General features: G+C 38.7%; 1 protein-coding gene across 3 annotated transcripts in view; it reads left to right on the top strand.

Annotated features, from left to right (window-relative positions):
- The first annotated feature begins 622 nt into the window (after positions 1 to 622).
- Positions 623 to 17,596, top strand: part of LOC119723106 (cAMP-specific 3',5'-cyclic phosphodiesterase 4C-like) — a 49,407-nt gene continuing 32,433 nt past the window's right edge. The window contains exon 1 of one of the 3 annotated variants that reach the window (XM_038193631.1): positions 623 to 1,914. In XM_038193631.1, coding sequence (XP_038049559.1) covers positions 1,706 to 1,914 — 209 coding nt within the window. In that variant the 5' untranslated portion in view covers positions 623 to 1,705. Of the gene's footprint in view, positions 1,915 to 11,582; positions 12,136 to 17,596 lie in introns of those variants that run through there. The other 2 variants (XM_038193632.1, XM_038193633.1) reach the window with 2 other exon arrangements.

The following is a 17,596-nucleotide window of genomic DNA, read 5'->3' on the forward strand; positions in this document are numbered from 1 at the left end:
GATCAATTCCCTGCCAGCTTTTTTGTCTGCCAAGAAGGAATCATTTTGATGGGAACAGCATGTGCACATCTTATAAATACTTAATGGTTGTGATCATCGCTGGTTTAGATTGCTATCAGTCTCTGTTGCAGCTCATCATAGGGATGCTCTGTGTGTGTACAATGGAGGCGTTGATGTGCTCATAACTTTGGAGCTGGCAAATTCTAATACAGGTCATGGATGACATTTTGAGGAGAAAAGTGTGCATGTTTCTAAGAAAAAACGGTTTCAACTTTGCAGAGGATTATTGTTGTCGGACTGTTTGAATTTAAGGGAGGTACATCTACACATAGTTGGACCTTGACAGTTCATAAACCGAATTTTAACGAGGGTACTTTTTAATACCAATTTTCTGCAATTTACTCCTTCGCTTTGTTGCTTCCATCGTGACCAAGTCAGTGTTGACTTTATACAGGTTCGTTTTATTCCGATACATGCATATTGTCTGACTCATTTTATGCAAGATCTCACAAGCATAAATCTGTCTGTGTGAGAAGTGGCCTCTGCAATGTAATGTTTATTCATTTGGCAGTATCCCTGTAGTGTCCGCCCCCCCCCCCCCCCTCTCCGAACAAGATACCCCGTGTCATCAATTGTGACATTTCTTGGCAGGCTAATAAGAGGCTAGATGATGTAAATTATGTATGTGGACTAGCTGATGGGAAGGTGTGAACTTTTTCGTGGAAAAAAAATGTCCTTTGAATAGCTTGACTTCAGCAGACAGCGACTGTGAATCATTTTTGTTTTGTTCCGTGGAATCTTGAGACTGTATGTCATCACATTTAACAGACAGAGCCAGCTGCGCCCTTCTTAACTGGAGATTTATTTGAGGATACTGTAGCCGCGGAAGTTTGTATTAAGTGGAATACTTTCCATGAACGCTCAGTGTGGAAACTGTGCTTTAGGGATTGTATCCATGTCGTGAGTAAGTCACAGTTTCTGGGAACTATATTTCGGATGGGCCAAGTTTCAGTGCCACCAGCCAGTGGGTTGGGAAATGAGGTTTCTCAGGACCCATGGGGTGCATGCGTCTCTTTTCTTGGCACCAAATCAATTTTGTAGTGTGTATGAAATGGTATGACCATGACTTGATAAGGAGAGTTGTGAAATTTCTTTTGAGACGGTGAACTTGATGAACTTCTTTTTGACCTGCGTGGTATGCCAGACTGATAGGGACTGCCATAGCAAACTGTGGCATGTTGATGGTATTCAACACCCATTACATGTCGAATCTCCATGAGCTTATCTGTGGAGTTGTTTATGTTCAACTTGACATGTCACATACACATAATTGTCATGAGTTTTTCAACCATTGTTCAGTGTTTGTCATTTGATACCCATTTTGACATTGAATTGACTATTGTAGGTCCATAAATTGTTTGCCAGTGACTAGTAGTTCGACCTCACTGCTTAAGAAAGGCCTTCCTATAGTCGGACTGCATGGAGATGTGTCATCCGTAGCAAATCCCAACCTTCAGGCTGTTTTGTCACGCGCTGATCGTTGTTGCTCCAGTCTCTCTCTAACTTTTGGTGGGATATCACTCCGTGACGACATTATCGCTTTCATCATCATTGCAGCGGGAAAAAAATAAAACTCTCAAGAGAGTGCCGGGCACTAAGTGGTCAGTATATAAAGTCCGTTGCCGACCCGTTATCATCATCGCCCATGACACTAAACTGTGCTTTCATGCGGCCGTACGGGGCCCACTTACCCTGTCGCTCTCAGCGTACGCGTACGCCCAGCAACCTGAGTCCGGTTTCCCCGTTGCTGTCGCCGTACCACCGGGATCGCAATCAGCCGCTCAGCCCGCACGACGGAGGAGAGATGTCACGCTTGGGTCTGAAGATACGCAAGCTCTCTGAGCCGGTATTCAGGTAGGTGAATTGTCAACAACTAGCTTGCAAACTTCTCATTTTTTTATTCCCGTGTTAACTTATCCTACAATGCTTTCTGAAATTTATTGTACCAATCTTTTGAAGTGATATTAATTCTGTTTGGTGTCAAGTGGTATGCGTTGCCAGACTGAAGAAGCTGCTAGCATAGCAGTGAAACGTCACTAATTTGTGAGTAACATCTTCACATATTCCTTATTGGATTTATCAAAAGAGCTTTTCAGAAATATTCTGACTAACAATCCAGATGAATTTATTCAAAGAATTCTGTTTGCTTTTTGTGCAACAATTTTTCGTTGTTTTTAACAATTTGCCATGCATTTTTTTTTTTAATGGATGCATTTGTCTAACAATAACAACTGAATGTTTCAATTTATTACAAATTTCAAACCAAATTGTATCTTACCATGCAGAGCTGCATTGGTTATTTTCCATTGACACATTTGTGGAATTTCCCACCGTCTGAGTTTGCTGTTTTATAAATAAATCAGGAATAAAAGTTCAAGAGGAATTTGACAGTAAGCAATATCTCAGTACACAATTTCAGTTTCATATTTGCACGACTCGGCTTTCTATTTTTAAAGGAACAAATGTTATACTGTATTGTGCTTCTAAAATGAACACAGAATATCCCAAATTAGACGCTTATATCTTATCAAGTATCTTCTGTCCTTTGTGTTTACTTCTGTAATCAACAGATGTGGAAATAGACACCTTTTGACCAGAAACAAGTTAATTTTGGGTAATTTAGCGTGTATACTCGTACTTTGGCCCCATTCAAATATTGTACCAACAACAAGTTTTTGCCATCGATCAACACTTTTTCAGCTAAAGCTGCGATTCATTTGATGAAGCTCATGTAAGGCTAAAGATTAAGTGTAAAGACTTTTTTGGGATGAATATGGCTTCATTTTAGTAAGTTTCCTTTCACTTTGTAGTTCTTTGCCTTTGAAAGAGTAGGAAAGCTTGTTTCGAAAATCAATGCCCGGAGGAGACTGATATAATACGGAACAAAAGATTGTAAAGATCTCCACAAGGCAATTTCTATAGGTGAATACGTCTCCACAAGGTTATCAGGAAATAGATGTATGGATTTTACTCAAAAACTAGGAATTTCCAAGGTATACTTATATGCCGCAAATTAAAGTATTTTATGTAAGGGATATTTGGTCAGAATTTCAACCCAGGAAAGTAATTTGGGTTGAAATAGGAGCATTTTGAAAATAAATCTTTCGACCCTCTCACGATTTTGTACTTGAGAACAAAGCAGTGTTTCCACGTATGGGTGCACATTGATGTTGTGAAAGACGTGAAAGACGTGTGTATACACACGTCGTACGTTTCATTCCTTATGATTAACTGTGTGTGATATGTGATTTATTGGACATGTAGTTAGTTGTTATAGTTGTACCGTGAAGCCACAAGGTTATCACGAAATAGATGTATGGATTTTACTCAAAAACTAGGAATTTCCAAGGTATACTTATATGCCGCAAATTAAAGTATTTTATGTAAGGGATATTTGGTCGGAATTTCAACCCAGGAAAGTAATTTGGGTTGAAATAGGAGCATTTTGAAAATAAATCTTTCGACCCTCTCACGATTTTGTACTTGAGAACAAAGCGGTGTTTCCACGTATGGGTGCACATTGATGTTGTGAAAGACGTGTGTATACACACGTCCTACGTTTCATCCCTTGTGATTAACTGTGTGTGATATGTGATTTATGGGACATGTGGTTAGTTGTTAGTTGTACCGTGGAAAACGTAAAATATTTTCCCACCTCTCTGATAAAGTCATCGGTTTCACTCGTAACCCTAAAGTTCAGGTTTCCAGGATGCAGCTGTCAGATAAGAACCCCAGGAGGGAATTTATTGTTGGTTGCCTTGGAAACGGGGTTGGCGTCACATCGTACATTAATAGTTCACATAATACTGCAACCCTGGTCCTGCATACATACGCAGAAATTCGTGCACCTATTGTAACACAGCATTGTACACTATAATTGTTGAGAAGTTGACACAATGGAACACTGTGCTTCAAACAGCTGATTCATCTAAAACCTATTACTTAGTACCGGTAGTGGTGGGATTATTATCAGGATTTTTAACATTCGGTTTGAATTCCACTATTCGGTTTGGATTTTGAAAACCGGATATTCGAAACCGACCTAAAAAGAATTCAGCCTTCCATTTTTTTTGTGACGTAGGCTAAAGAAAACAACTGGTACTAATTTGCTCCTTGGTCTCTGATTGTGACTGCATTCACTCGCTAGCGTCTTCTCGGTTCATGAATAGCCTGCTGATTTGACTGATCAGAGAGTTCCTACCCATTTGTTTTTTTACCATTAGGGCTCCGGAGCATATACCATGCGCCATCTCACTCATCCCTTTTTTTTTGGCATGACTGTGAGCTGAGTGAAAAGTTCCTGCAAAATCGGATAACCGTCATTCGTTTTACACAAATTAGGATAATCGAATTTTGAAATCTCCAATATCTCCCACCACTAAACTGGAGTCAAGTCATTTGTAGAGGACGAAAAAATTGTGTGTAGCCGAAATGGAGTTCTTTATTGAAGTGCCAGCAAAAAGGAAGAAACGGTAAGCAAACAAAACCTCATCTTTCTTTGGTACATGCTTTACAAATTTTGACTTTTCAATCTAGAACTGCAGGTCAAATGTCTCAAATTGTACTTTGTATTATGGCAAATAACATGTATTATGTTTTTATTTTAGTGCAGGAAGTGTTACGTAAGCACAATATTATTTCCTGCTTCGAATACCCTTGCATAAATTATCTATCCAAAAGTTCCCCGTGTAAGGTCATTTTAGAAAAACAAACTGATATGCAAACAGCTGTCCTTTGTAATGTAAATGAGACATTTAATTTTTCTTTTGTGGGAGAGCCACCTGTGAATGTTTCAATATCTTTTTGTAATGTACATACTGGAGGTGATGATGTACCAGTAACGCTCCCATATGCAAGGCTTGTAATTTTTGTGATTACATTGTTAGCTCTTGGGGTGGAGTTTGTTTAGCTGCTTACTGTACAGGGTGAGTAAAACAAAAGGAAGCCCAAATGGCATTGGCAGGACCAATTATTTAATGAAGTTCTGCATGTAGCACTTTCCAAATCTAGGATATGAAAGCCCAATTAATGAGCTTTCATTTAGTACAAGAATCATTGAAATCGCTCATGAACTTTTCAAGGTATGGTATTTTGAACACAAACACTGTTTTAAAGTTCTGTCCACGGATCACCAAAAAAGGTTAGTGTTCTTTCAGCAAAACGAAAACAATTCACATAGTGATCCGTTGACAGACGTTTAAAATGGTGTTTGTTTTTAATATTCTGTAAGTTGAAAAGTGCATGAGTGATTTGGATGATTCTTGTACTTAAGAAAGCTTATTAATAGGGCTTTCATATCCTAGATTTTGAAAGTGCTACATGCAGAACTTCATTAAAAAATGGTCCTGACATTCCGGTTTCCTTACCCTGTATGGTTAAAAATTATGGTAAAAATTTGCGGCAGAGAATCGGTGCTAAATTTAAGCGTATTCGAAAACCTCGGCAACTAGCATGTACACATGGACATTTCTATCACAAACTCATAAGCAAATTCTGCTTTCAATGTCAACATTTAACTACTTTTGTGGTCTGCCTAAAAATGAACAATGGTTCTGCTATAGAAAATTGTGTGCACTGTGTAGTCCCACCAAATGTGGCCAGATCTTTTTTGTGGGAAGAGCCCGTGTAAGGATTTGTTGGAATTTCATTTTCCTGTTTTACAGTTTAAACATACCAACCATTATTAACAGTTCCAAAGCTTTCAGGAAGAGTTCTCCTTGTCAAACAAATGATCAACCTTGTGAATTTGTGAAAAAAAGAATTGGAAGTGAAAACAAATGCAAGGTGTTCTGGCAAAATGAGATGGAAACAGGCCTTAGTGGAGAAAAATGGAAAGAAAAAAAGGAATGAGGAGATTTTTTACTCCAATTTTCAGATTTATTGATATTTGTATTCTGTTATTTGGCTACTACACATACGTTAAAGTAATAGTATATAAATCATGGAATACAAGTGGTTTTAAGGAAAAGCACTAGGCATCTTGCATTTTCACGAATACAAAACTTGAAACTTTAAAGGCCTTTTTCTAAGTACTTTACTTTTTTGACAGGTCAATAAATGTGAACTTTAAACAGCCATAACTTGTCAACGGAATATCCGATTGAAGTGCAACAAACAGTATTGTAAGGAGAATTTTTGTTCTTTTTCCAAATGCACACAAACCTCATTTTGACATGTCAGAACGCCTCACAAATAACAGAGGCCTGCAAGGTCTGCTAAAATCCAGCCATAACTTGTCAACAGATTATCCGATTGAAGTACAACAAACTGTATTGTAAGGAGATTTTGTCCTCTTTCCCAATACCCACAAACCAGGGTGACCGTTTTAGCCGATTTTCAGCTAACTTTGACAGAATTATTGTAAAAAGAAACGAGTTTGACAGAATGGATTTTTTTGGCAGATTTCTGGCAGAATTCTGCAAAAATGGTTATTTGACAGAAAAACAGCAAATTTGAATTAAAACGTGTACATTTGTTTAAAAAAGCTTCAATCCTTTCAAGCAAACCCTTGCATAATCGGACAAGTTGGTTTGTCTAGGCGCTGAGGTTCACTGGGAAACGGACTTTGTCGTGACCGGATCTGTGTTTTGCCCGAAGTTTACCAATGATTTCACAACATCTTTATGTGACTAGATTGTTTATTATGTAATTTGAATCTTAATTAAGGCAATACTACCAATCTGCATGTGATTTAGTGCCTTGTGAAAATGTATAGTCCGTGGAACATATCATTAGTTTTCTGCAGACCTGCATGCAGTGTTGATTTTTTTCTAAAGTTTTGTGAAGGTTTACAGCAAATTTCCTTTGGGGTCGCGAAATCCGGTGGGTATGTATATAAAGATACTTACATCCGATCAAGAACCTGGATAAGTGCCAATGCGGGAAGTATCGAGAGGATAAAAATGTTGTTATAACAGCAAGTTACCGGAGGATTTTGAGTTGAATGTCTCTTCTTCATGATGAATTTTGTTTCTTTAGAATTAAAGGGAATATTTACTTTTGCTGTAATGTTCAGAAATGGATGGATTGGGGGGTTACGATTTTGTAGCAAAAATTGTATACCATGACCTGTGTAAAGTTTTGTGTTCATAGATACTGGAATAAATAAACAAGAAAAAAAATGCTGTTCTCTTAGTCTGGTTCCCTGACCCTACTTCGGACAAAACTGAACAATTTGTAGACTTCGGGGAATTGTCAGGTCAGGGAACCAGACTAGTTGGCTTGCACTCGTTCGTAGATGTGTAACTCATTTCAAACAAAATGTGAACTAACTAAATTTGGTTAACTGAGAGCAGTATTTGAAAAAAAGTCTTTTTTTTCCAACGATGGTCGGCGGACCATTGTTGGAAATAGATACAAACGTTAAACTTTTCGTGGAAATCACAGCACACCAGGTGCCATGATTTCACATGATGCACAAGACTATTATTCACCTACAGTCCAGTAAGGTATTTCATAATTTTTTGTGTTTGCAAATGTTGTATATTACCTTTAATGTGAAGTTGATGTTTAATGCAGGAAATTCTCTCAAAAGTTGTGAAATATTTCCTCTTTTTTAATTTGTAAAAAGTAAAAGAACATCACAGGAAATCAAAGAATTGTCGCTTTTTTTAATTTTGAAACTGTACTTTCAAACTTGAAAACTTTACACGAGAACAAAGAATGTCTCCACAAGGATACAAATTTCAGTATGTGTGAGTTTGAAAGTGAAGTTTCAAAATGCTCTTATTTTAACCAGAATTAATTTCTGTGGCTGAAATTTGAACTTAATATCCCTCTTCTAAAACTCTTCCATTTGCGACAGATCAACCCACCTTGGAAATTCCTAGTTTTTGAGTAAAATCCACATATCTATTTCCTGAAAACCTTGTGGAGACGTATTCATCTATAGAAATTGCCCTGTGGAGACGTGAACAATCTTTTGTTCCCTATTGTACACACGTCTCCAGAGGGCACGGTGTATCAGATCGAAAACTTTACTACACGAGAACAAAGAAATGTCTCCACAAGGATACAAATTTCAGTATGTGTTTATGTATGCATGTGCAGGTTTGCACATTTCCTCATGCATTTTTCATGCATATAAATAATTCTATCAATAAATCTGATAACGTACCGGTATGCAATTAAGTTTTTGTAAAATATGCATGAAAATGCAGGTACGTGTACCAAGAGATAAGACAGCTGTTCCCGGGGTGATTAAATTAACTCACTTTTCCTTTACGCTGTGAAACGTAGGACTGATTAAACTAGCCCCAAAATGCTCTTATTAATTGGATATTGGAGCGGAATATTAAAGTTAAATCAGTCTGTACAAGGCACATTTTATACCGTACCGGTAGTTACTTCTATCATGCATAAATACGAGAAGGTAATTCAGTGGCATATCCAGGAGGGGGGGGGGGGGGGCGGCTCCACCCCCTTTCTCAATGCAGCTATCCAAAAAGTAACTGAAGAAAGTATTGTTGAAGAGCATACTTGGTTTTAAAGATGGTAATGGTACTAAACTCCCTATGAAATTATTCGTTCTGGCATGCTGTCATTGTGAAGAAAACAATAAAAGAAGGACTTTTCCAATGATGCGTCTGAAGATGCATTTTTGGAAATATCCGTCGGTAGTTCGTTTTTAATTCGGCAAAGCCGTGAATGAGTTCGCGCAAGTGTTGACACCACACATGTACGCACGTGGTTGTGTCTTCGCCAGTTCTGTGCATAGCTGCAATCTACTGAATGGGAAAGTATCCCAGACTAAGATTTCGGGTGCAATTCAAAGCATGACTCGACAACATTTTAATCGTAACTTTTTAATTCTCGGAATATAAAGCATTCACTGAGCCGAAAACTTCATCATGTTAGTTGTTGAGCACCCTTCTTTAGATTTTGAGCACTTTTGTTGCTTCAAATGAAAAATATGCACAAATGATACATGATTTATACTCTGCCTTTAAACACCAACACCTCACAACCATATACAAGTACTGTCGAGCCTCGTTAATACAAACTCGTTCAGACCTGGCCAAATTGTTTGTTATATCAGAATTTTGTATTAAGAGGAACATCAGTCCCATTCATTGTGCACATAAATGCACAGTCGGGACTAAGTCTTTATGTTTGCTATAACCAGAATTTTGTTTTAACAGAGTTTGTACTAACGAGATTTGTCTGTAGTAGTAATAACTTCTGTGCTTTTGCCTTTTTCCCGCCAATAACCAATTTTGCTCCCTCCCCCTGTAATAGGTCGAAAAGAATATGGACTAAAATTGTGTGAATGTAATATTTGTCAGTGTGGAATCATCTCAGTATTTTCCGCGCTTCTCCTGTAGAGATAATAAGAACTTGATATCCATTCCAAGTTCTGTAACTGAAAACTCCCTCACCACAAAAAAAGGTCTAGCTCGCACACTTGCATCAATTCCCACCTGAGAGCCGAATATGATCTGATTTTTTTTTTCAATTCGGACGATTTGATCTGGGTCTTACACAAGCTGTACGTGTCAGTGACATGTGTGGTTCATCCACAAGGTTGTTTGAAAGTACAAGAGGAAAGTTGCCCAGGGACGATGTAAATGAATTCTTTTTTGGGGGGGGCGGAGTTGCTGTTGAAACAAATTTTCAGTTTGAACAGGAGAGGAAAGATTTTGAGGAAACATACCAATGAAAGGTCATCTGTTTTCTATGGAGGATTCTTACTCCTCTGTCATTTTTATAGTTGTGTTGTTTACCTCCTCAATTAAAAGGCAATTAATCAAAATGTTGTCACAAATTTCCCCCAAATTGTACCAAAATCTCAGATGGCCTCACAACTGAACCCTATCAAGCCCTTCAGATATTTCACCTTTCAAATACTTGTTTTCCCAAATCTGTCAAATGCATGGTGAAGTCCTTGTTCTTTGACCCTTTTTTGAGGAAACTTCTGATTTAAATTGTGCAATCTGCACTGCACATGTGCTACTAGGTGATGGCCCTTGCTCCATGCAACATTGCACTATGACTATGCTTTGACACAGGATAAAAGCATTGTTGATTGACAGTGCCAGTTTAAGCTGATAATGGACTCATTGTAATACATCACTAGCCACACAATGACATCATATGTCAATTATGAGCTAACTGTTTACAGTTAACAACCTACTCAGTATGCTGGGCTCCCTGCAGATTGCAATGTAGCCTGTTTGAACAGTGCTCAGTTGTTGATTCTGTAAACATTCTTGAAAGTCCTGCTTGGGAAAATCTTGCTTTTAGTCTGCCAGTTAAGAAACAAACAAGTGTGCATGATATAACGTCAATATTTTTTTACACAAAGATATTAAGAGAGAGCATTATTCTCACTGGGACAAAGATGACTTTAGCTATGCTGACTTAATTGAAGGTATAAACTTCAATTCTGCGAGGAAGATGGGAAAAGTTCGACATCTATTGTCCCAAGAATGTCTCCAAAAGTTGTGGGGGGGGGGGAGCAAATGAGGTCAGTTTTGTGGGTTGTACATTTAAAAGTTGAAAAATAATCTCGCTAAAATAGGTACATGGGATCATTTGCTTTCTGTGCAGTTTTTTGCGTTTTTAGCAACGAAATTGCTCAATATGTTAAGAAGGCTGCATTACATTAAACTTGTGGACGTTTCAGCACAGTGCAATTTTTTATATTATACATTTTGAGAGAACAAAGAAAATATGTCCATTTTAATTGGATTCCGTTGTTAATGCACATAGAAATGTTCCTGTGGGCACATGTTCAATAATTGTTTGCTTCCGAATGATAACCATTTCAAGTGGAATAATTACTTTTGTAATAATTATATGATAATATGTCTGGTACGTAGCGACAATGTATAGTTGTGTATAGATTTGCTTCAGCAACTATCCGTTCTGTACCAGTAATAATGTCTAGTAAACGCAGGGCAATGTAAGGCTGTCATCAGCCCATGACCAAATATGGTAATGAAGTTGACATGCAAATGAGAACATGCAAATATTGGAACTTCCAGCCAATAGGGAGCCTTCATCGTCCTTAGCCGTCGGCGGTGAACAAAAGTTTGTTTACACCCGTCACTTTGCCACATCTGTATAATTGTACAAGATATTTGGTACCAGGCCAAAATATCTTCACTTTGAGCAAGGATTTTCTCGTGAATTGTCAGGCACTTTTCCAGGTAACTGCAAACATTCCTACGGATGTGCCTATCAAATCGAATTGAATTTGTATTCTCAAAAGTCATACGTAAACATTATCCTTGTATCTGAATGGAACTTATTGATTGACGTGAATCTGAAATTGTTTAGCCTGAATCACAAATTGATTAGAGGATTGTAACTTCCTAATCCAAATAATCCCTTTGAGAATGTGAAGTTAAGCGCAGCACGCCAGGATCGATTTAGTCTACCACTATTGTGTAGCTCCCCCAAGCCCTCCTAACCCAACAAGTGTGACATCACAGTGGCCGCTCATGCATGACTTCTGCAGTTCCCAGCTGTGGATATACCCTGTGGGCTTTCACAGGAAGAACAATCAAAAGGATTACAGTGTATTGTGTCAACTCCTGGTAGCTGCTTTTTAACCAGCAGACATCCTTGGTTTCTCTTTTGATCTGTGCCTGTTACGCTCTAGTAGACCAGCGGTGTGGGCACTCCACTTGTTGTTGGGTTGTTTTTTCTGTTGCCATTGCCTTAGGGGAATTTGTTGTCTGAAGAGGAGTACACGCAGTGAGGCTGTAATACATATGTTGTTCTGGTTTTGGAGTCAGAAAGATCAGCCATACTTCTGTGAATTGGGATTTGTTGGTACTCAGTACTGGCAGTGGGAAAGTGGAGTGACTCATTATTTTTCCTGACAAGTAGGAACTTCATTTCGTGGGAACCGGTAGTCAACGCATCGGTCAAAGGTTGTACGTCGGTCAAAGAGTTCAATCGGGCGGTAGTCAACAGCAAATGGTGTCATTTCGCTGATTTTTTTTTTTGTGTGTGGTGGTGGTGGTTGTTTATCATGGCACTACCTATAAATCGGAAGGGATCCTATACTATACAGTTGCATGACATTCCTCGGATCATTGTGCCCCAAGGTAAAAGACGCTCCAATAGGTAAGGCTGTTTCCTTTTGTTGCTTATTAGCATACCCAGAAATGAACAGTAATATTAAATCATGTTTGTGGTGTTTACTTGTGAGTTGACGAGTGTACAGTGATAGATTGTACATGCATACAATGTGCATATTGGCAAATTTTATATAAATGTATCACAACGCTTGCATTATAAGTAACACGTAACCACAAGTTATCTTGAACTTCATAACCATAATCTGGCATTCTGGTGTAAATTGTAAAAAATTTGGTTCTTGAGTCATCAAGCATTTTTGTGTCAGTTTGAGTTCCAATCCACACAGGTTCAAAAATTGTTTTTATATCCGCTACCAGGTTTAAAACCACATATGATGCTGAAAACAACAACCTATTTCCCAGGTTTTCAGCACTATTATTGTGTTGCTAGCATGACTGTATGGGCCGATTCCAGGCTACATGGCATAAACTGGTTTATGGCTTCAGACTATAGTCTCTTTGAATAAAGACATTGAAAAAAAAGGGGAGTTGCCAACATAATGGACTGGATATGCACAGTTGGTAGCTAGAGCACCGGAACGGCAATCCAGAGGTCACAGGTTTGAACCCTGCTCCTTACAATACCTTTGTGCAACTTTTAAAATTATTTTAATACCCCCTTGTGGTTTATTTGAAAATAACTAACAATGATTATGGATGGTGCTGTGAATATAGCCTACGCACAAGAGCAAGTGGAAAACACATCACATGCGCTATTCCTTCCTCCATGCATGCGCGCGCAGCGATTCCACAAACTGATTATCGAACGAACGTGCAAAAACCCGTAGCGTCTGCACGCGAGAGAGATGCACCCGAGCATGGCGCGCAAAGAGGCAGCGGCTCTCAAGTGGTCTTCAGTCAGAGTTTTCCGCTTTGCATTTTTTAACCGTTCAAGGTGCACTTATGCACGGAGTCTCCATACTCACTCCCTTGAGAGAAGTCCCAGTACTTAAACCTGGGCCCAACTTCATAGTACAACTGAGTATAACATAATCCTGAACAAATGTGCTAAGCAATGAGTTTGCTGAAAACCGGTCATAAGCAATGAAGCATTACATGGCATTTTGACTGTTAACCTGCTTTTACTGAGAAAGAAATTTTCTTAGCAGCACTAGCTCAGTAATTTCCATTGGGCATTTGGAGAAAGTTTGTTAAGCCATTTTGGAAATAAGCCAAAATAAACCAATAAACATTTAGGAAATTCAAAATTTGTATTCATATTTATTTGACAGCCGCTGTGCCCGGTATGACCAAAATGGTTTGTGGTCTATCACGCATGATCTACATTATTGCAAGTGCCATACGTTATGATTCGGTTACTGAGAGACAAGGATTTTCAAGCGAAGCGGGTTAGTCCAGGCACAAAAAGCAGGCACAGTTGCCCAATCCAGGTATTCAGGTTTTTTTGGCTCGGTTCGGTTTCGAGATTGGTCAATACAACCTGATGCACAACATTTGCTCACAGAAATGCAGTACTAGTGACAGATTTGTCTATTCGCTCCGTTCACAAGTACCCCCTCATTGGCAAAGAAAGTATAGTTGGGGTGACCGAACGACGCCATCTTGCCTGACTGCAATATTTTGCCGCAAAGCGCGGTCACTGCGTGTACATGCTACAAATCCCCTGGTGTACGTGCATCACACACACAGGAACGGTGAGCGCGCGTCAACCAGCGAAATGTATGTGTCCCTCCCATGGGACGTCGTTGCTAGGTAAAAGGGCACCCTCTTTGTATGCACAACACTAGTTCACAGAAATTCAGTATTGGTACAGATTTGTGGGGCTAGTCGATCATCACCACGAAATTGGCCCCAGAAGTTTAACCAATCATATATGAAAGGGAAATCCCCAAAAAGTCACAAGGGAGCTGAAGGAAATGACAACCTAATTTAACACTGACTGGCAGGATTCCAACCAGGCCAAACACTAAAACATGCATAGGCAGATGTATGTGAAAAATTCCTGGAATATGTAAAATCAAATGGGATCAGATAGGAAACCAAATCAATGTTTGTTTGTTTATCCCTCCTAAGTCACCACACATACAGATCAAATGGTTTCATAATAAATCACTAGGATACTATGTTTACTGCACCACTTCACAGTACAGTGTACACATAGGCCTACTCCTGAAAATTCAGTTTATCAGACAAGGGTTGTTGAGTTGGAGATTTCTGCTTTTTGTTTCTGTCTTACATGTTCTTCCTGTTCAGACACTATGCATTGGTGCTTCTTCTTATTGTCCCCATTCGCACCACGTTCCAGGGATTGTGTCCAAACTAAGTTGGGGGTAATGAATTGATTTTTCATTGTGATCATCAGACAAGCTTTACAATGACAACCAGAGGTCGACCTGGGATGACCTTTATGCTGTCAAATCATATAGAGCCAGTAGTTGGGAAGGTTTCTTTCTGTCTGCAAGGCCATCCAATCAGTCCCAGTGTTTCCCCTGCCCTCCATTATGGCAATCTCATTGTTTCCCCTGCCTGTTTTTATGGCAAGTTAAGTAATGAGTCCAATTGTTGCACATTCATGTTGCATAGAAACCTAGCTTTTAGCCTTGGCAAGGAATGTACACGCATGCATGCCCATTGACAATCGGAAGGGGTGAAGACATTTTTTTTTGAAAATGGCAAGAGCTTTCGCAGAAGCAATTACAGTTGTGCATCAGACTTTCTTTTGAAGAAGATTGTGTTTGTTGCTGGTTGTTTTTTCCCCTTGAAAAGGCCACAATGTCCCCATGTGGGTCATTTTATAAATATTGGGGTCCATTTTCTTTTCCTGTCCCTGTTACATCTGACATCTGTGATTTTATTTTTCTGATGGACTTCTAAATGCAGTCATCCTCCAAGAGTGATTATGAAAAGCAAACTACCCAACAAATTTAAATCAATAAAAGTCATTCTTAATGACATTTGAAAGTCAATATTACATGAAAAATGATAAACTTTGAACCCTAAATTCATAGAATAACCCATTCAGTGTCAGTCTGAAGTCCTGTCTTGTTTAAATAGTTAGAAACTTTGTCCCCAAAACAAGTTCTGGGTAGTTTCCCTAACTATTTTCGTGCAGAACTGCACCATTTTCTACACTGTGCTTGACAGTAACGTTTATGTACTTGCACTTCTATGCTTTCATATTCTCATTGAAACTTCATACGTCATTGCTCACACACGCAATTCAACATATGTTGTACAGCAGAATCGCGGATCAGTGAATATTGAAAATTGATCATGTTATTTTTAGCTACCACCTTAATTGTGTTATGTGCCATGGAATTGGCGCCCGCCGGCCGCCCGGCAGAGCCATGCACGCAGGGTACAATGTAGGAGCAATTGTTGAAAACCAATTATTTTCTTATTTGTTAAGAACATAGTGTTTTTAACTGCTGTGATTTTACATACATGTGTTGAAGCCACAGTGTGTTGAAGCAAGAAAAAGGCTAGAAGGCTAGTCATTTTATCCTAGCTGGGACTTTTCTCTTTTGAGAAAGGCTAGCTCTGCATGCAAGGGTCGACATTTCAGGCCCTCTAACTTATTTGATTTGTACATTTCTGGTCAATCCATTCGGTAAGCAGTTTGCAGCATTTTCATTAATTTTCCATTTATAATTTAACAGATTGAAAAGTGCAGCTTCTTTTTAGCCTTTAAAAAAAAAAATTGGGCCATGCTGTTGGGGCCTTGTACATCCTATTGCATCCCGGCACTGTTATGATGTACAGGAAATAGCTGAATCATTCCAAAAAGGTTGCTTGACCTTTGCTTCGAAAGAGAAGCAATGTAAAATGGTAGGGTACATGGTAAGTCACACACAGGCTACCTTGAATGGCGCTGTATAGGACAAGTACGTACATACATGTATATTTGTAGTGGAGTGCGCACTGTATTCCTTTACAATGGCCTATGGAGCACAATGTGAAATTAAAGGGAATATACATCATTTGCTTTTGCTGTAATTTTCAGAAATGGATGGAATTGGGGGGTTGGAAATATAAAGCAAATATAGTTACACTGACTTTTTGGAGATTTTGGGTTCGAAAATGCTATAAAAACCAAGAAAAACGATCATTTTCCTGTAATCTGGTTCCCTGACTCCATATAAGAAGAAACAGAGCAGTTTACATACATTGGGGAATTGTAAGGTCAGGGAACCAGTCTAGCTTGCTCGTACCCGTTCATAGGTTTGTAATCGATTGCAAACAAGTGCAATGGTCAATTGGGGCCAGTATTTGAAAAAAAGCCAGTTGTTTCCAACGCTGATCGGCCGATCAGCGTTGGAAATTGATACAAAAATACCACTTTTCTTGAAAATGACAGTATACCAGGTGCCATAATTTTACAGGATGCTTTAGACTGTCATTTACCAACATCCTGTTAAGGTATTTCGCAAAAACTTGGTAGTTTTATTTTTCGATGTTTGCAAATGTTGTATATTCCCTTTAAGGATAATGAACAAATGTTCCATTTGTTGATTTTGACTTGAAGGAAGGAAGTATTCACTTTCACTTTCATTTAAGAGGTTTGTTGTACATATGTGTGCAGATGCACTTGGTGATGTATACGTGTATGTAATATTTTGTAGTGAGGGCATTAAATTGATTGAAACAGCTATACCTTTTTGTGAGAAATTAAGTCAGTATAATGCAAATCCCAACACTCCATACATGTCCAACGCAGAAATTTGGGGAACCTTGAATCACACAAACAAGAATCTACCAGGGATTCTATATGGGTAAAATCCAGCCCTGGTTGGGATCGCCAGGGCTTAGATCGAGGCTCGACCTGGGTAGAAAATCCTAAATCTACAGCTGATCTGTGTACACAAACACCGGTGTATGAACGGTACGCCTTAAAAGGGAATGTAGTCCTTCACAGGTGTGTAATTAATTGCGAAGAAAATGCGGAATAACTAAATATGAAAAATTAGGAGCAGTTTTTTTTTGAAAAAAAAACAGTTTTCTCCAACACTGGTCGGCAGACCAGCATTAGAAATTGATCCAAAAATACACTTTACTTTAAAAATATCAGCACACCAGGAGCCATAATTGTACGGGATGCTTTAGGTTTAGAGTGTCATTCCCTAACAGTCCAGTAAAGAATTTCGTGTTAAATTGATCATTTTGTTTTTTTTTTTGATGTTTGCAAATGTTAGATCCTAATTGCCTACCCATGTTGAATTCAACACTGGTAGACGGAGATGTTGGAAACGATAGTATGAAAAGGCCTTTAAAATATACTTACATACATGTACAGTCACAATGAACATGTATTTAAATTTCTTGAACTGTACATGTGACTGTACCTGGGCAACCATTCTTTCACACACTACCAACTGAGCAATTTGTATGGAATTTATTCCTATCATTAGTATCAGTCAGCACTGGTTTAGAATACCATCACAACAACTCCAAAGTCATAAATCAGTAGCTTTTATTGCTTCCCCTTT

This window comes from Patiria miniata, unplaced genomic scaffold, assembly GCF_015706575.1.
Source record: "Patiria miniata isolate m_02_andy unplaced genomic scaffold, ASM1570657v1 HiC_scaffold_16, whole genome shotgun sequence".
Lineage (NCBI taxonomy): Eukaryota > Metazoa > Echinodermata > Asteroidea > Valvatida > Asterinidae > Patiria > Patiria miniata.